The 18,692-nt window shown below is 42.9% G+C and overlaps 1 protein-coding gene across 2 annotated transcripts in view; it reads right to left on the reverse strand.

Annotated features, from left to right (window-relative positions):
- Positions 1 to 326: 326 nt before the first annotated feature.
- The window catches only part of KDM2A (lysine demethylase 2A), a 213,559-nt gene continuing 195,193 nt past the window's right edge, over positions 327 to 18,692 (reverse strand). For both annotated transcript variants that reach the window (XM_077454675.1, XM_077454676.1), the window contains 4 exons: positions 17,270 to 17,433; positions 13,068 to 13,226; positions 11,045 to 11,260; positions 327 to 969 (listed from right to left, as the gene is read on the reverse strand). In XM_077454675.1, coding sequence (XP_077310801.1) covers positions 788 to 969; positions 11,045 to 11,260; positions 13,068 to 13,226; positions 17,270 to 17,433 — 721 coding nt within the window. In that variant the 3' untranslated portion in view covers positions 327 to 787. The remainder of the gene's footprint in view (positions 970 to 11,044; positions 11,261 to 13,067; positions 13,227 to 17,269; positions 17,434 to 18,692) is intronic.

The following is an 18,692-nucleotide window of genomic DNA, read 5'->3' on the forward strand; positions in this document are numbered from 1 at the left end:
CTTCAAAATAACATTTCATCACCCAAGGTTTAGTGCTTTCGTAAATGCGAGGACAAACTGAAATAAGACCCAAGCTAATTATCACTTTAGACATCTACTAAAACCTTAATACAATGACTGTACACTGCTTTTTGCCTCCACTACCGTCTACCTTTACAGCATTACGTTTAAATACTAAATGACAGGTGCTCTTTAACTAACACACACACATGCACACATAATGATCAACAGAGGGTAACACACACACACAAAAAAAAAAAAAAAATGGATGTGGTGTTCCAAATATTATATATATATATATATATATATATATATATATATATATATATATATATATATAAAAAAAAACAATTTGAGCTGCCCGCTCACTCAAACTCTCCATATACCTGCCTGGAGGAGAGATGGATCTGGAAAAAAATAGGAGCCAAAATAAAAAAAAAAAAAAAAAAATATATATATAATAGTTCTTTGCTCTGTGACTATGGAGATCCAGTCTTAAGAGGTTTCAATGTTTTAGCCCTGAAAGGTACCCATGAGCACCAGGGCCCGCCAAAGCGGTTTAAATACCCGTTTCAGATTTAGCCCACTTTCTTGCACCAGGTGACTGCCCCTCACGGAACTGAGACAGGGCAGGATGTACAGACTCCAATTATTGCTCCTTGTTTGTGTTAGACGAGGGAGGCAAGGGAGCCAGAGAGAGCCAACGAGGAGGAGTGATTGACAATGTGCGTCCCCCAGCGACATGGCCTCTTCCAACACCGCGCCTGCAGTGGATGCTCCTTATGTTCTAGGTGATCCTTTGGATGAGCTTGTCGTCTGACAGGCAGTACAAGGTGCTCACAGACAGGTCCGATATAAACCCCTCACATGCTTTTCGAGACACTTGCTTGCAGCCACGTAGGTCGATTAGGGTTAAGCTGGAGGCTCGCCGTAGGTAGAGCAGAGACTCATCTGTGACCCCTTTGCAACCTGGCAAAGAAAAAAAGCATTTTAGAGTCTAAATCAATAGGCTGGATTTGTGGCGATTTTCAAAATAAACCCCCTTGATATTTACGTGTAGCTCTGTGTGACAGGCTATAATGTAATGCACTCCGATTTAACCACTTGCCTACACAGGGCACTTAAACCCCCTTCCTACCCAGGCCATTTTTCAGCTTTCAGCACTGTCACACTGTGAATGACAATTGCAGGGTCGTGCTACATTGTACCCAAGCACATTTTTTTCATTTTCTTCACACAAATAGAGCTTTCATTTGGTGGTATTTAATCACTGCTGTTTTTTTTGTTGTTTTTTTTAATAAAAGACCAAAAATTTTGAAAAAAATTTTTTATTTTTTTTTACTTGGTTTCCTTCACTGATGTGCTCTGATGAGGTGGCACTAGTGGGTGGCACCAATGGGCCGCAGGGATAGGCGGCATTGATGGGTGGCACTGATGGGCATTGATAGACAGCAGTGATGGGCATTGAGGGGCAGCACTGACTGGCATCACTAATGGGCACTGATTGGTGGCAGTTGTGGGCACCGATTGCTGGCACTGTTGGCGCTATATTGTAATCAGGGCACTGATGATCAGTGCCCTGATTACATGTGTAGATGTCCCTCTGCGTGGAGACGCCACTGATGGACTCTCCTTGCCACACACCCTGTCAGTGTGAGGTGAGGAAAGCCGATTACCGGCATCTCCGTGTTTACATGTGACCGACTGTGATTGGACACAGTCAAATGTCAATTCACTAATGCTCATCACATGCAATACTTGTATTTTTACATAAAATGTTTCACATTATACAAAAAAAATTGGGCTAATAGTTTAGTTTTTTTAATTAAAGTGTAATTTGTTACCAAAAAATTGCATTTGAACACTGTTGCGCAAATACAGTGTGACATAAAATATTACAACAAACAGCATTTTATTCTCTAGGGCAGGGGTGCCCAACCTTTTTAAGAGCGAAGGCCACTTAACCAGCTTGGTAACCAGTCACGGGCCACAATGAGCGGAGCGGGCAGATGACAGGCCACGACTACTCTACAGACCCTCCGATCCACCCAGATAGAAGGGGGCGAACTCCATTCTTTTTTTTTTTTTTATCGGATTTTGAGGACTGGATTGGAGGCAGGTGGGAATCAACGGACAAAAGGTCCGATTGGGTAGGGCCGATCTTGTGAAAAGGGCCTAAACTGCTTCCACACTGATTACTCACACCACGGGTGCAGGGTAGTGCACCTGTGTCTATCCTGTGGGTTAACTGAACTTTGCCATAGACTCTGCCTGTGGCAAAAGCCGGCGCTGTACAGGAAACAACAGCTTATGGGCTCTGCAGCAGTTTTCTTCCTCTACCACAGCTTCATTCACAACACCGATGCTGTGGTATGACTGGTTGGCATCCTGCGATCTGGGCTTGCTAACCCGCCATTCCAGAGCAGGAGGTTGGGGGCCACATCAAAGAGCTCCGCGGGCCACATGTGGCCCCCCTGGCCACTGGTTGGTCACCCCTGCTCTAGGGTCTAAAAAATATGTATGTAAAGTAATTTTCTAGAAAAAAAAAAAAAAAAAAAAAAGATTTCAACTTGAAACCAACAGATGTCAGAAAAAGGTTTAGTGTTTAATTGGTTAAACTTCCCTCATTTTCACACCAAGGTGTATTCCTTTGATGTAAAGGACAAATTGTTACAATGTTTATACTTAAGTTCCACTGTTATAGAATGTTATGATTCTTGGCAGACTGCCCGTTTATTTTTCCTTCCTTTCTTTTGAAGGCTGTTGGTTTAAGCAGAGTAGAGAGAATTCTCTGCAAAAAAAAAAAAAAAAAAAAAAAAAAAAAAAAAAATCGGGAAATATTTTTTTCAAGATCGCAACGGCGAAGAAAAAAAATTGCGATGACGATTAATCGCGCTGCTCTAATCGTGGCAATTTTTATTTATTTATTTTTTATAAAAAGGACAAACGAGGTCTCAATTTCTAGCTATTTTTGTAGTAGGAAGGGCCGTATTTTGGGGGCCCCCCTATTGTTGAAAGAGGCTTCTAGATTCCAATAAGCCACTGAATGCGTAAGGCAGGGATGAGCCACTGGTTGTTTGAGCACTGATGAGTGCTGGTTCCCTGACAACCAGGAGCTGTCATATTTAGCAGTGGTAGTAATGCCTGCTGCTAAATGTCCCACTTCCTGCTGCAGCTTGAGGCCTGGTAGGATGTATTGATGCTTTTTTTGTGAATTTCATTCTTCTGAGATAACTACCACAAAAATCAATGCAATATTTAAAGGGATTGTAAAGCCTCCTTTGCTGCAGCGCCCCCCCATCTACACACCCCTTTTTCTTATCTGAGGCCATTTGTTCCAGCGACATGTATGAGCCCAGTGACTCCAGCTGCTGGGCTCTCATCTCACTGGACAGACTGATAGCAGCGGGAGCCATTGGCTCCCACTGTTGTCAATCAAATCCAGTGACACGGGGCAAGACTAGGTCCCACAGTTTGCATCACTGGATGCAGCAGCAGCAGGACTCAGGAGTGAGCCCGCCTGGGTGTCCCCATGGAAAGTGGCTTTCCTAGGGGGCACCCGATGAAGGGGAGGAGCACCACCAGGAGACCCCAGTTTAGGATCGGGCTGCTCTGTACAAAACCCTTGCACAAAGCAAGTATAAGTTTGTTATTTTAATTTTAAAACATCTGAACCTTTACAACCCCTTTAACGCTCAGTGAATTGACCCCTCAGTCATTCGTCAATGAAATTATAATATATACACACACAGTACCTTGCAAAAGTTTTGGGCAGGTGTGAAAAAATGCTGTAAATTAAGAATGGGTTTAGAAATAGAAGTGTTAATTTATTTCAGTTAATAAATTGGAAAGTTAAACAGAAGAGAAATCCAAATCAATATTTAGTGTGACCACCTTTTGCCCTCAAAACAGGATCAATTCTAGGTACATTTGCATACAGTTTTTGAAGGAACTTGGCAGGTAGGTTGTTTCAAACATCATGCAGAACCAACCACAGATCTTCTGTGGATGTAGGCTGCCTCAAATCCTTCGGGCTCTTCATTTAATCCCAGAACAACTCAATGTTGAGATCGGGGCTCTGTGGGGGCCAAACCATCACTTCCAGGACTCATTGTTCTTTTCACTGAAGATAGTTTAGTTTTTATTGACACTGGCTGCATGTTTGGGGTCCTGCTGCAGAATAAATTTGGGGCCAATCACACGCCTCCCTGATGGTATAGCATGATGGATAAGTATCTGCCTGTATGTTTCAGCTTTGGGGACACCATTCATCCTGACCAAATCTCCAACTCCATTTGCAGAAATGCAGTCCCAAACTTGCAAGGATCTTTCACCATGCTTCATTGTTACCTGCAGACACTCATTGTACCACTCTCCAGCCCTTCACCAACAAATTGCCTCCAGCTACAGCCAAATATTTCACATTTGGACTCATCAGTCCAGAGCACCTGCTGCCATTTTCCTGCACCCCAGTTCCTATGTTTTCCTGCATAGGACATAGAATTAGAGTGATTTCTGTTCTATAAAAAACAAAGACTTTACAAACAAACATGTTATACTTGCCTGCTCTGCTGTAGTCGATTTGCACAGAGCAGCCCTGATCCTCTTCTCGGGCCCCTCTTCGGTCCTCTTAGCCCCTCCCTCCTGTCAAGTGGCCCCCACAGCAAGCAGCTTGCTATGGGGGCATGCAAGCCGAGTCACAGCTCCCCATGTCCATTCAGACACAGAGCCCTGGCCTGGCCTCCTTTCTCTCCTGATTGACTGACTGACAGCAGTGGGAGCAAATGGCACTGCTGGTGTGTCTCAGCTAATCAGGAGGGAGAGTCTCAGAGCTGAGAAACGCGTGGACATGAGGTAAGTATTAGGGGGGCTGCTGCACACAAAAGGCTTTTTATCTTAATGCATGGAATGCATTAAGATAAAAAAAAACTTCAGACTTTACAACCCCTTTAAGGCTAAGCAACTCAACGAACGCACAAAACTGTTGTGAAGGCAAAGGGTGGTCACACCAAATATGGATTTGGATTCATCTTTTGTTCATTTACTTTTTATTTTGTCATTTGATAAAAATAAACTATTAATTCTATTTCTGAAATCATTCTAATTTACAGGCCGTTTATATGGTAGATGTGTCAAAGATGTAGCCATTGATGAGAGCTTCCACACACCTTTTACCGGTAGGGGAAAACAGACATACAAGGGGACTGGTAACTTAACCACTTAAGGACCGCCTCACGCCGATGTACGTCGGCAGAATGGCATGGCTGGGCACAAGCACGTACCTGTACATTGCTTTTTAAGTGCTCAGCCGCAGGCACGCTCCCGACCCGGTCTTATGCTCTGTGGCCACGGGACCAGCGGACCCAATCGCCGCTGGTGTCCCGCGATCGGGTCATAGAGCTGAAGAACGAGGAGAGGTCTGTGTAAACAAACTTCTCCCCGTGCTTCCCTGTTTGGCTGTCACCGATCGTCTCTTCCCTTTTATAGGGACGGACGATCAGTGACGTCACATGCCAGGCCACGCCCCCTACAATAAAAAAAAAAAAAACACATAACGTCATACATAACACTACACTGCCCCCTAATGGTTAACTCCTTCACTGCCAGTGTCATTTACACAGGAATCAGTGCATTTAAATAGCACCGGTTGCTGTATAAATGACAATGGTTCCAAAAATGTGTCAAAAATGTCCGATGTGTCTGCCATAATGTCGCAGTCACAATAAAAATGGCTGATCGCCGCCATTACTAGTTAAAAAAAAAATATATTAATAAAAATGCTATAAAACTCTCCCCTATCTTGTAAACGCTATAACTTTTGCGCAAACCAATCAATAAATCGCTAATTGCGATTTTTTTTACCAAAAATACAATATAATATAATACGTATCGACTTAAACCGAGGACAACATTTTTTTTATATATATTTTTGGGGGATATTACAGCAAAAAAGCAAAACAATTGTCGCTCTATTTTTGTTTATAGCGCAAAAAATAAACGCAGAGGTGATCAAATACCACCAAAAGAAAGCTCCATTTGTGAGAAAAAAAAAAAAAAAAAAGACGGCAATTTTGTTTAGGAGCCACATCGCACGACCACGCAATTGTCAGTTAAAGCGACGCAGTGCCGAATCGCAAAAAGGGGCTTGGTCCTTTGGCTGCAAATTGGTCCGGGGCTTGTGGTTAAGACCCATTCAAATTGATGTATAATGCATTGTGATGTGTCCTGAATGGCGTGGCACCCAAATCACTGTTATGATAGCAGGCAATGAACACACACTGCAGTGAAGGAACGTGTTGAAAAAAAATGGTCCTGTACAATTTTCTGGGCATTGCCGTGCCTTGGCAGCCAAGTCATAATGTACAGGACAATAGCCCTGATAAATAAGAAAAGGTCCTCAAAAGCAGGGCAGAAGCTACAGCCCGACCGAACCAGTTTTAGACAAAAGGAAGAACTTAGAAAGTCCCTGGGGCCTTCGATTAAATTCTGTAACTATTCAGTTTTATAAATAAACTTAAGCACAGAACATGTTATACTCTGTACAACCTCCTTCATATCTATGAAAAACCATGTAGCGCAAAGGCTGGTCTGAATGGATACAAAGTGCCTGGATACCTGACTGTACTGTGGGATTGTAATGTGTGTGTAATGGCCCAGAGCCAATTTCAAAGCTGAACTCTGAATAGTAAAACTCCTATTAATGTAAAGCAGACCAAATATAGCCGATATTGAGTTTTATAGGATTATAAAAGGGTATACAGTAGCTTTGCACAAAGATGTACACAGGTGCATTAACATAGCACTGTCCACCAAGATCTCCCAAACCAGTTGGAGGACCGTACACTTTTATGCATTCCCTAAGTGAGGGCTACATCACTGAGCTTTGATATAGTTCTCTCAATAGAATGTCCATCCAGAGCCTTAGTTGGGTATGGAATAGCCACAAAGGATGAAACATAATTAGTGAGAGGTTATGCACACAATATGGGGCAATTATCAATTTAGTTACATGGTGCGGCTATGCTAAGTAGGAGCAGTGAGACAGTTTGTGAGACCAAAAAGTTATTTCAAGGGTTCTTCTAAATTGTAAAAGTTAAGAAAGGCTGGTTTATGAGGAGGACATGGATAATGCTCAGTATGAATGTGGTGGTGTGGATACTGCATAGTAAGGAATGCCTATGGGAAGAATATGGCTAAGCTGAGCTCACGGGAGATCATATGCTCAGCATGCAGTATGAATAATCATTATGTGGGTACTGCACAGTGAGTACATCACACAGACACAGCAATTTGACTGAAAATAAAGTATTTTTTTGCATACAATTGTTATTTTATTTTGGATTTTAATTGCATCTGGTCAAGCAGTTATAAATTATAAAAATTAAATAAGACAAGAAATTTTATCAAACTGGTAAAATGTGTGTTCCTTTTTTCATTTGTAAAAATGTTATAAATAGCTATATATTAACATTATAATAGTGTTCCTTTAAATTAGTTGTAAACCCAGATGAAAAAAAACAACCAACCTGCAAGACAAAGGCATAATGAGCTAGTATGCATCACATACTAGCTCATTATGAAATACTTACCTCAGAACTAAGCTGTTGCGGTGGTCCCAGCACACTGATGCACGACTTGTCTCCCGGAGTTATTTCCGGATTCATGGGCTCCGGCGCTGTGATTGTCCGGAGCCTGGATTACATTACTCCCATGCATGTGTGCAGGAGCTGATGGTTATGGCACAGCAGCTGAAGAAAACTGCACCAGCGAGCCGTTTCTTCAGTGCGCATGTGCCGATGACGTCGGCATAGCGGATACAGTGAATATCTCCTAAACTGTGCAAGTTTAGAAGATATTCACGGTACCTACAGGTAAGCCTTATTATTGGATTACCTGTAGGCAAATGTTGTGAAAAAGGGTTTACAACTACTTTAAAGTGTGGTTAGAATTTCTGACAGGTTTTTATTACTGCACAAGTAGGTTGTGTACTGTAGGAGAACTGGACTCCTTGAGTTGACAAGATAGGTAGTCTCTCTGAACTCTTTGAAGAAGGCTTTCTATCAAGAGTATCCACACAGGTCCCGAAAAAATGTCTGCAGAGTATTGAAGAATGAGAGTGCCAGAAAAATTGGATAAATCCAGTAGGATTTTTTTTTTAAATCAAAACACAATTTAAAAGGTATAAAGCAAATGTATTTTTGAGGCGCACAACTCCCTCTCCATCATGGCCCAGCTACAGGAATTACATTGCAAGAAAAGTCAGATCCCTGAAACGTCCTACTGTTACAACTGGGCTGGCAAAGCTTCCACCTCAAATGAAGAAAATAAAATTGGGATTTGGCAGGTTGCAGTATTGAAGGGAACTTTAAATGTTCTTTGGGAAAACGGTACAATGTGATTTTAGTTACAATGAGACAGCCTTAGCATACAGCCCATGAGTACAAGCCATGTCCGTTATGAAGGCATATGCACAAGGTAGTCTCTAATTTTCAGTACAATCTGTGTCCCATTTTCCACAAATAATGGAATTATTCATCAGTGTGTCTGTACAATCCTATACCACCCTGCTGACATTTACATTTTTCAGCAATCGCCCAACTGGCAAATCTAATTTTCTTTCCACTATTTGGGGTGGAAAATTTGTCAGCCCAGCTGTGATGGTGGGAGGATCCAGAGATCTGAATTTTCTTACCTCACAATTACTGTGGCTGGGCCCTAATGAAGGGAGAGTTATGAGCCCCGTTAGAAACATTGGGTTTCTACTAGATCATCCATTTGTGGCACTCTTATTCTTCCAACACTCAGAGTGTTTGTTGCCGTCTAGAGGCGAGACATGGGTGTCTTGCCTACATATTTTGTGCTAAAGGGTTTCCTGCTTTCTCATATCAGAAAGCTGAGAGATATACATTATCAGGTGATGCCAAACACACTAAGGGGCAGTGTCTGGGCAGATGAGAGACCAGAGATGTAGAGACCAGGTTCACACACTCCAGGAAGCTTGGGTATAAATCACACCATCGCTGCCTCTTAAGGACTACAAGGGGGTGATTAAAGGCCTGATCACCCAGAAGCCAGTGGTTACTTGCTTTGTCACTGGAAGCACTAAAATGGGCAACTTCCCAACGGGAGTGCTGGACATTGCTATAGAAAGACAAACAGGTCTAACAATCTTCCACTGTTAACACCTGTTTGACTGACAACAGTGTTAGCAGGGGAATAGCCCTCACTTTGTAACTTTCTGTCACAACACCAGAAGTCAAAAGAAAAACGTCCCCAATGAAGAAATTTTTTTATATATATATATATATATATATATTAGACACACACACATACACAGTGCCTTGCGAAAGTATTCGGCCCCCCTTGAACTTTTCAATCTTTTGCCACATTTCAGGCTTCAAAGATATAAAATTTAAATTTTTTGTGAAGAATCACCAACAAGTGGGACACAATTGTGAAGTGGAACGAAATCTATTGGATATTTTAAACTTTTTTAGCAAATAAAAAACTGAAAAGTGGTGCGTGCAAAAGTATTCGGCCCCTTTACTTTCAGTGCAGAAAACTCACTCCAGAAGTTCAGCGAGGATCTCTGAATGATCCAATGTTGTCCTAAATGACTGATGGTGATAAATAGAATCCACCTGTGTGTAATCAAGTCTCTGTATAAATGCACCTGCTCTGTGATAGTCTCAGGGTTCTGTTGAAAGCACAGAGAGCATCATGAAGACCAAGGAACACACCAGGCAGGTCCGTAATACTATTGTGGAAAAGTTTAAAGCTGGATTTGGATACAAAAAGATTTCTTTAAACATCCCAAGGAGCACTGTGCAAGCGATCATTTTGAAATGGAAGGAGTATCAGACCACTGCAAATCTACCAAGACCTGGCCGTCCCTCTAAACTTTCAGCTCAGACAAGGAGAAGACTGATCAGAGATGCAGCCAAGAGGCCCATGATCACTCTGGATGAACTGCAGAGAACTACAGCTGAGGTGGGAGAGTCTGTCCATAGGACAACAATCAGTCGTACACTGCACAAATCTGGCCTTTATGGAAGAGTGGCAAGAAGAAAGCCATTTCTCAAAGATATCCATAAAAAGTCTTGTCTAAAGTTTGCCACAAGCCACCTGGGAGACACACCAAACATGTGGAAGAAGGTGCTCAGGTCAGATGAAACCAAAATCAAACTTTTTGCCCACAATGCAAAACGATATGTTTGGCATAAAAGCAACACAGCTAATCACCCTCAACACACCATCCCCACTGTCAAACATGGTGGTGGCAGCATCATGGTTTTGGCCTGCTTTTCTTCTGCAGGGACAGGGAAGATGGTTAAAATTGAGGGGAAGATGGGTGCAGCCAAATACAGGACCATTCTGGATGAAAACCTGTTGGAGTCTGCAAAAGACCTGAAACTGGGACGGAGATTTATCTTCCAACAAGACAATGATCCCAAACATACAGCAAAATCTACAAAGGAATGGTTCACAAATAAACGTATCCAGGTGTTAGAATGGCCAAGTCAAAGTCCAGACCTGAATCCAATCGAGAATCTGTGGAAAGAGCTGAAAACTGCTGTTCACAAACGCTCTCCATCCAACCTCACTGAGCTCGAGCTGTTTTGCAAGGAAGAATGGGCAAGAATTTCAGTCTCTCTATGTGTAAAACTGATAGAGACATACCCCAAGCGACTTGCAGCTGTAATCGCAGCAAAAGGTGGCTCTACAAAGTATTAACGCAAGGGGGCCGAATAATTTTGCACGCCCCACTTTTCATTTTTTTTATTAGTTCAAAAAGTTTCAAAAATACAATAGATTTCGTTCCACTTCACAATTGTGTCCCACTTGGTGATTCTTCACAAAAAATATAAATTTTATATCTTTATGTTTGAAGCTCAAGTTCAAGGGGGTCGAGATTTTACCCCATGATTTAACCCTTCCCTACTCTGTTCAAAACTGAAAAAAGGTTTGGCTATACACACGGAATTTTTCTTTTACCATAGATTTATTAAAGCCAAGTAGGAATGTAGACTACCTTTCCACTTACCTGCCAAGTGGATGTGTGTGAGAGAGTTTCGTGTGGATGAGCCCACAGCAGTCAGCAGGTTGACAGACTGGTCTGACATGAGTGGACAGTGACTGAGGTCCAGCTTAGACAAGTGAGGACAGTGCCGAATTATCAACCGCAGAGTGATGTCAGAGATGTCTAAACCAGAGAGCCTCAGGTCAGTCAAGAAACGAAGCTTGCTGCGTGCGTCGTGTCCTGTGGATGTCACAGAAACAAATCATGGTTAGAAAAAAAAAAAAAACACATCAAAAACGAGAAGATAGCTGCAACACACACTAGGCAATAAGGGCATCCTACTTATTTGGTTTCTGCTTGCTGCAGCAAATGGTTAAACTCATCCTTTGTTAGCAGCATGCTGGAAAGCCGTACATGTGCTCAACACAGAGCGCAGTGGTTTGGGTTTTCGTTTGGGTCAAATTATATGGTAGCCCAATCTTCTGCCTTCTGCTCTCTACCTATAAACCTACAGTCACCATCAGTATATCTTTTCTGATCCTTCCTTAACAGTCTTTGAACCAGAGAGATAGGTCTATTGAGATCCAACTAAACAACTAGCAGCGTGGTGTTAAAATGGCCACAGAGATTGTGGCTGGATTGTGCAAGTTTCCAAAATAATGGGTGCATAAACATGATCATATTGCCCGATGAACTTCCCTTCTGGGATTAGTTGGGAGCATCTATTCATACAAAAAGGGGCTCAGAGACTACAAATTTAACTCCTAACAACCTGACCAGTACAAGGATTTAATGTATCCGAGTATCTTTAAAGATGCCACATGTGGCCAAATAATAGCAGGTGATGTAAGCAATCTGAGCATGGTTTGGCTTCAACTAGGAGTTAACTAGACCAGGAATCGACAAATCCCAGGCACCAGGTCGACTAGAAATTGTGTCCTGGCGCCTGAGCTTTTATCAGCCCATAAAAAAAAGAGAAAAAAAACCCATCTACTATAGATAGGATAACACTCCTGCATAGTAGTGAAGTCAGTACATGTCTATGGCTCTTCAATTACACTCTAAGGGGCAGGGTCATTTTTTTTAAAGACCAATGGCATGGAATGCTGTGGCTGCCCTCTGAAAAGATGTCTGCCACACTGGAGACAAAGCTTTACCGTGCGTGTCCTCTAGTGTGCAGGGTGACAGGTCCACTCATACAGATGTCTGTATACCTATTAGCCAGGAGGGATCAGTGGACAGATGGTGGGGGTATCTGCCCAGAGCCAGGGCAGAGCCTCACTCTGCAGGCTCTAACCTCTGGCTTCAAGCAGTCAGAGCGAGCCCTGGGACAGCCTGTCATGGGGCGTAGGTGATGGGTGGAAAGAGACCATACTAAGTCTGTCTTTACCCCCAGGCTGCTGACATCACTAACTTCATTCCAGCCAACAGATCTACAGGACTGCATTTCTGCTGCATAGCCAACCCTGTTTTCTGCTCCTACTCCATAGACCACACAGGCTCTCCTCCACTCCTGTGTACAGCTGCCCATACATATTGTACAATCTCTGGGCAATCTCCTATAGAGTTAGCAAAATTAATTAATATGAGGTCCAACGCGGAGATCGTGCATGCTCAAACTCGTTTCACATTCTTGGTCACAACACAATGCCAGACATTGTGGTCCAGTGAACGCCTCTGAGTAGGAGAGGTGCCAGCTAGTTTCCTTGGTGTTAGGAGCCAGTTTTTTTTTTTCTAACTTTTTTAGATGGCTCTTAGATTCAAAGCAAATTTGTCAAGCCCTGAACTAGACAGTAATATAGAGCACTTTCAGGTGTCAGTGGTGGTCATAACAAAAAAGGATTTTATATTATGGTGGAAGCAAACAGATGCAGAGCTCAGGACAGAACAAGGCAATTTGGAAGTGCCAGTAATAAAGGGCCGTGATCTTACGATTTATGCTTCAGTAAAATTTATTTTAAAACCTGCAACCCACTTCTCTTCTGTTAGCGTCCCTGACATCCAGATTTAAAAAACACGGTATAAAAAGAATCAACCACAATGTCACCTGGCTTTTCTGATGGAGGTGTCAGCAGATCTCTGATTTGACCATCTTTGATTCCCACTGTCCAGCGTAAATCCAGTGTTCGTAGGAGAGGACAGCTAGAACTGCTGAGGGCAGACACGGCAGACCACGAACACCCCGCCAGGATGAGGTCTTTCAATGCTACAAAAGATCACAGAAGCGATATTAGTTTGACTTGTTCTAAAAGAGTTACCTTTAAGGTAAATCATAAGCCCAGAGCAATAAAGCCATAACCAAATTTTCCACAAGCAGAATGGCTACAGTATGTAATTTACTCAATGTTCAACTCTTTTTAGCTTTGTAGGTGACGTCAAGGAGGATTCCTCAAGTATTTTTGTTGTCTTCCCTTAGTTAGAGGTAGATACTCTACTTCTCTTTACTGCAGGTCCCTGTGATTACATAAGCATTTTAATAAGGCCGCTAAAGATAAAGAAACAGACGTTTTTTGCCCATGGTCTCATTGGGCAGATTTCCCTTCATTTAATGAATACACAGGGTGGGGCTCAGGAGCGAGCAAGTGGCTTGCTATAGGGGCACGCGAAGAAGAGTAGGAGCCAGAAGCACCAGCAGGGGGACACGACAAAAGGAGGATCAGGGCTGATCTGTGCAAAACCATTAAACAGAGCAGGCAAAAACATATTTGTTATTTTTTAAATGTACCTTTAATATCACTTTAAACCCACATCATTAAAAATTCAGTACATGCTACATTACTTGCTGTTCATATTCACTGAATCACTATGAGATTCGTTTTCTGTAGTCTGCAAAAATCCTGGTTGATCCTGCTGTTATCCGTCTCTCTTCAACTGTCCAACCAAGAATAGCGCAACTTCTGTGCAGGCCAGTATTGTATAGGTGCTGTGTGGCTTAGATCACAATTAGGCATCAGGCATAAAACTGCTGCTTTTACAGGCATCCTGCATTTTTTTTATGCCTTTAAACACAGTTCAATGTTAGCCCATGGACATTAGGAGTTCAGGCCTGGTTCACACCTATGCAGACTGCAATTTGCATATTCCAGGTGTATTTTGTGTTTTTCAATAAATGTTTTTGATCCATTGAAGTCTATGGAACCAAAAACAAGTCCCTGGCCCTTTTCATAAAATGCATAGATGTGAACATGACTCAGGAAACCATGTTAAATGGACTGTAGGGTTTCTGCAAAATTAAAAATGCACACAAAAAAAAAAATGCATAGAAGAAGGCAGAGATCCTGTTCCCTTATGGCAAATTAAACAGCACAGTGCTTGTTGCTCATCCTAGTTGATCCTGCCTGATCCTGTGTCTCTCTCTGTGTGCTGACCACCATAATCATGGCTGCCAATTCCTGATTACAGTGGTCAGTTTACATACCTTCCTCATCCCGCTACTCTACCCTCTCCCCGCTTGTCAGCTCCTTTGCATCTCTCTCTCCCTCTCTGCCACCCCCCCAACCCCCCTCACTGCTATTAGTTGCTGGCAGTAAACGTAAAGAGCAATATAGCTAGGCCCCATGTTGTACTAATCTCTCCTATACTGTGTAAATGTTTTTGTAAAACAAAGCCTGCAAATACCTCATCTTTGATCTCTTCTGGCTGGTCACATGACCTTTCTGGCTTAGATCAGAGGCCATAGATTAGAGAAATAAAGGAGCTGGAGGTCACGTGACCGACCATAACAGAGCAAAGAAATTATTTATAGGCATGGTTTAAAAAAAACAAAACAAAACAATTACACAGTGTAGGAGAGATTAAAAGAACTGAGGGGCTGGCTGTAATTTGTTCTTTACCTTTACAATCAATTTAGAAAAATGGACACGGTATTTTATAGGTATATAAAACAGAAGATACAGGTATCAGGGGTATGTATTGCAGCAGAATAGAAAAGGGGTGATGGGGGGGGGGGGGCAGATCGGCTTTCACACACAGACTGGAGGGGAAGACACTCCAAACAAATCGGGATGACGGAGGCATGTAAACTGACCATGGTATCATGGATCAGCAGCCATGATTACCGTGGTAACCTCACACAGGGAAACACAGGAACAGGCAGAATCAATCAGGTATTTTACAACATAGAAAAGGACACAATTACACTTCAACAGCACTATGCTGTTAAAGTTTTAAAGAACTGGGAACATTGCTTTTTTTTTTTCCGGTCACAAATGCTTTAAGGTCCATTAATGTCGGGGGGGGGGGGGGGGGCATGCAATGGAGACCTTCCTTCAGACTCTATTCCCTTTGGTCTCTGCCCCTCTACTCCTTTTCCCCTCTCCCCTCCCTTCTGTTCTCCTTTTGCTAAGAAGATCTGATGTCTGAAGGTACCGGGGTTTATAACTCTACTGCACAATTGTTGTTCCAATAATTCCTACAGTTTGTGATTGGATGTGTTATTCCGGCCTTAATATTTGCTCTACATAACTCCTCCCATCTCCTTAACGCTGTAAATGCACAGGCCTATATTGGAGGAGCAGTTTTCTTCTCTATCTATCCCTGACTGCTGATGGTCAACGTTGTACTTGTCATGTAAACTGCTGCTCAAAAAAAAGACTCTTGCTTGTAAAAAAAAAACACAACACATTTGAAGAGCAGTTTAGAAGCATAAAAACTTGGCCCAAAACTGCATTTGAGGAGGAGTCTATGAGCATAATTTACTCGTTTATGCATATAAATTTATTCAAGTGGTTAGAATAAATATTCTGGTCAGTAGTTGGAAAGGCCATATGCCTGTAAACGTGTGTAATTACACACAAATACAAACAATGTTCACTCAATTGTTCTGCTGTCTCATGTCATAAAGATCCAGAATAGATAGGAGTTTTTAATAGTGTAATTCCAGGTCAACTGCTAGACAGATGAAATACACATACAAATAAAAAACTTTCCTGACAACAAATTTGTATTTCTGTCCATTAATAAGATTTACACATCACACCGTACAGCTGTGAACAATGATACCACTTTTTCTGTAATAGATTGTAGAAATACAGTGGTTTAATCTCTCTCCACCCTCAGCATGTTAACTGGATAGTAGGGGTGCACCGAATGGGTTTTTTGGTGCCGAAACTGATACCGAAAATGAAAAATACACTAGGCCAAAAACCGATACCGAAACAGCACCGATACCAAAAATGACTGCTTTCAAAAAATATTTTTATACAGGAGATGGTCAGAGGCTGGCGACACGGTACAGGAGGTGGTCAGAGGCTGGCGACACGGTACAGGAGGTGGTCAGAGACTGGCGACACGGTACAGGAGGTGGTCAGAGACTGGCGACACGGTACAGGAGGTGGTCAGAGACTGGCGACACGGTACAGGAGGTGGTCAGAGACTGGCGACACGGTACAGGAGGTGGTCAGAGACTGGCGACACGGTACAGGAGGTGGTCAGAGACTGGCGACACGATAAAAGATAAATGCAGACAGCGTTGCCCCCTGTGATGCAGACAGTGTTGCCCCCTGTGATGCAGACAGCTATGCCCCTCTGCAGTGAAGAGAGCCATCTGGTTGAATAGAGCGCCGGGAACATCACAGCTTTAATTTCAATAGCTGTGTGTTCCCCGTCGCGCGCCGTCACACACAGCCCCTCCCCCTTGTCCAGGCACTTTGATAGACAGATCACCCGTCCAATCTGGACAGGTGATCTGTCTATCAAAGTAACCCCGGACAAGGGGGAGGGGCTGTGTGTGACGGCGCGCGACGGGGAACACACAGCTATTGAAATTAAAGCTGTGATGTTCCCGGCACTCTATTCAACCAGAGGGCTCTCTTCACTGCAGAGGGGCATCGCTGGCTGCATCAGTCCTGCGCTATTCACCCCCATCATGGGAGGCACCAGGGGCGGGGGCGGAGTTCCGCCCCAGGCTCCGCCCCATTTTCGACTCAATTATCGTTTTTTCCTTTCGGCAAATTGCCGAAAAGGGCATTTTCGGCCGATATGTTTCGGCGGCCGAAATTTCGGTGCATCCCTACTGGATAGTGAATAAGCAGCAACATACCGATTAGGCCACACCCTCTGCTCTCTTCTCTTCTCTCTATCAGCAGAGCCCTTATCAGCATTATTTGTATGCAACCAACCTGACTTGCTCCCAGTTATGCTCCCCAGTTTGAGTGCTGTTCTGCACTTGCAAGAGGATGGTCCCATGAAACGTGTTATTCTTGCTTTGAACAAAAAAAAGCCCCACTGTCCCTTGTAATCTGTACTCACCAGGTAATCGGTTGACCAACCAGGTAAGCTGCTTTTTGGATACATTTGTCCAGCTCAGGTCAAGCTGTACTGGCTGTCTTTTAATGATGCCACTTAGGGCCTGAGGCACCAGAGACTTGCAGCGGCTGACATCAATCCTGGACCAGAGGCGTTTGTCACATCCCCTATAAGACAAAAACAGCTGTTCAGGGCAGAAAGTCCTCCCTAAATGGGTATATAAGCAAGAAACCTCATAATAGCTGTCACTCGCTGAAAAATAACACCTTAACTTACTCAACATCTAGCCAATCAAATGGCCAACGCAAATATAGGATAGAGAATTCCTCTCAACTCTACAGTCACTCTCCTCACACTGGACCTCACAGCTGGGGCAGCACAGACATGGTCTCCAGCCCCCGAGGCTCTGCCCTCTGCCAAACACAAAATTGCAACCACTTCAATCTATTCATTACTAGCTTTTTAACCACTTACGAACTACCGTACGCCGATATACGTCCTAAGTTTGAAGAGCAATATCGTTGTTATGGCAGCAGCTATCTATTCTTTGGCCAGCGGTCCGCTTTCCCATAAAAGTGGTCTCTGCGGCGGGGATTCACCGCAAGATCACTCCCCCCCCCCCCCCCCCGTCGGCAGTGGCAGAGGCAATCAAATCTTCACCCTTGCTGGGTATAGAGACGAGTGAGGGGAACATGGCCCCCACCAGCCTCCATAACACTGCAGGGCAGAAGCGACCTCAAAACTTCACTTTCGCCCATAGCTCTTAAAAGGGCTTTTTTTTTCTTTAAAGAATTTTTTTATTGCATTTTAGTGTAAATATGAGATCTGAGGTCTTTTTGACTCCAGATATCAGATTTAAGAGGTCCTGTTATGCTTTTTTCTATTACAAAGGATGTTTACATTCCTTGTAATTGGAATAAGTGACTTTTTTTTAAAAACAGTGTAAAAATAATAATAATAATAATAATAATAATATGCGAGTAGCACTCGCATATGAAAACTGTATTCAAATCACACATGTGAGGTATCGCTGCAATCGGTAGAGCGAGAGCAATAATTCTAGCCCTAGACCTCCTCTGTAGCACAAAACATGCAACCTGTAGAATTTTTTTTAAAAGGGCCTATGGATATTTTGTATGGTAAAAGTTTGTCGCCATTCCATGAGCGGGTCCAATTTTGAAGCGTGACATGTTGGGTATCAATTTACTCTGCGTAACATTATCTTTCACTATATAAAAAAAATTGGGAAGATATTACTGTCTTATGTAATTAAAAAAAAAGTGTATTTTTTCCCCAAAAAAGTGCGTTGTAAGACCGCTGTGCAAATACGATGCAACAAGGTATTGGAACGACCGCCATTTTATTCTCTATGGTGTTAGAAAATTTTTTTTTATAATGTTTGGGGGTTCCAAGTAATTTTCTAGCA

Source organism: Lithobates pipiens, unplaced genomic scaffold, assembly GCF_037356315.1.
Source record: "Lithobates pipiens isolate NorthernLeopardFrog02 unplaced genomic scaffold, aLitPip1_a1.2 Scaffold_25, whole genome shotgun sequence".
NCBI classification, from domain to species: Eukaryota; Metazoa; Chordata; class Amphibia; order Anura; family Ranidae; genus Lithobates; species Lithobates pipiens.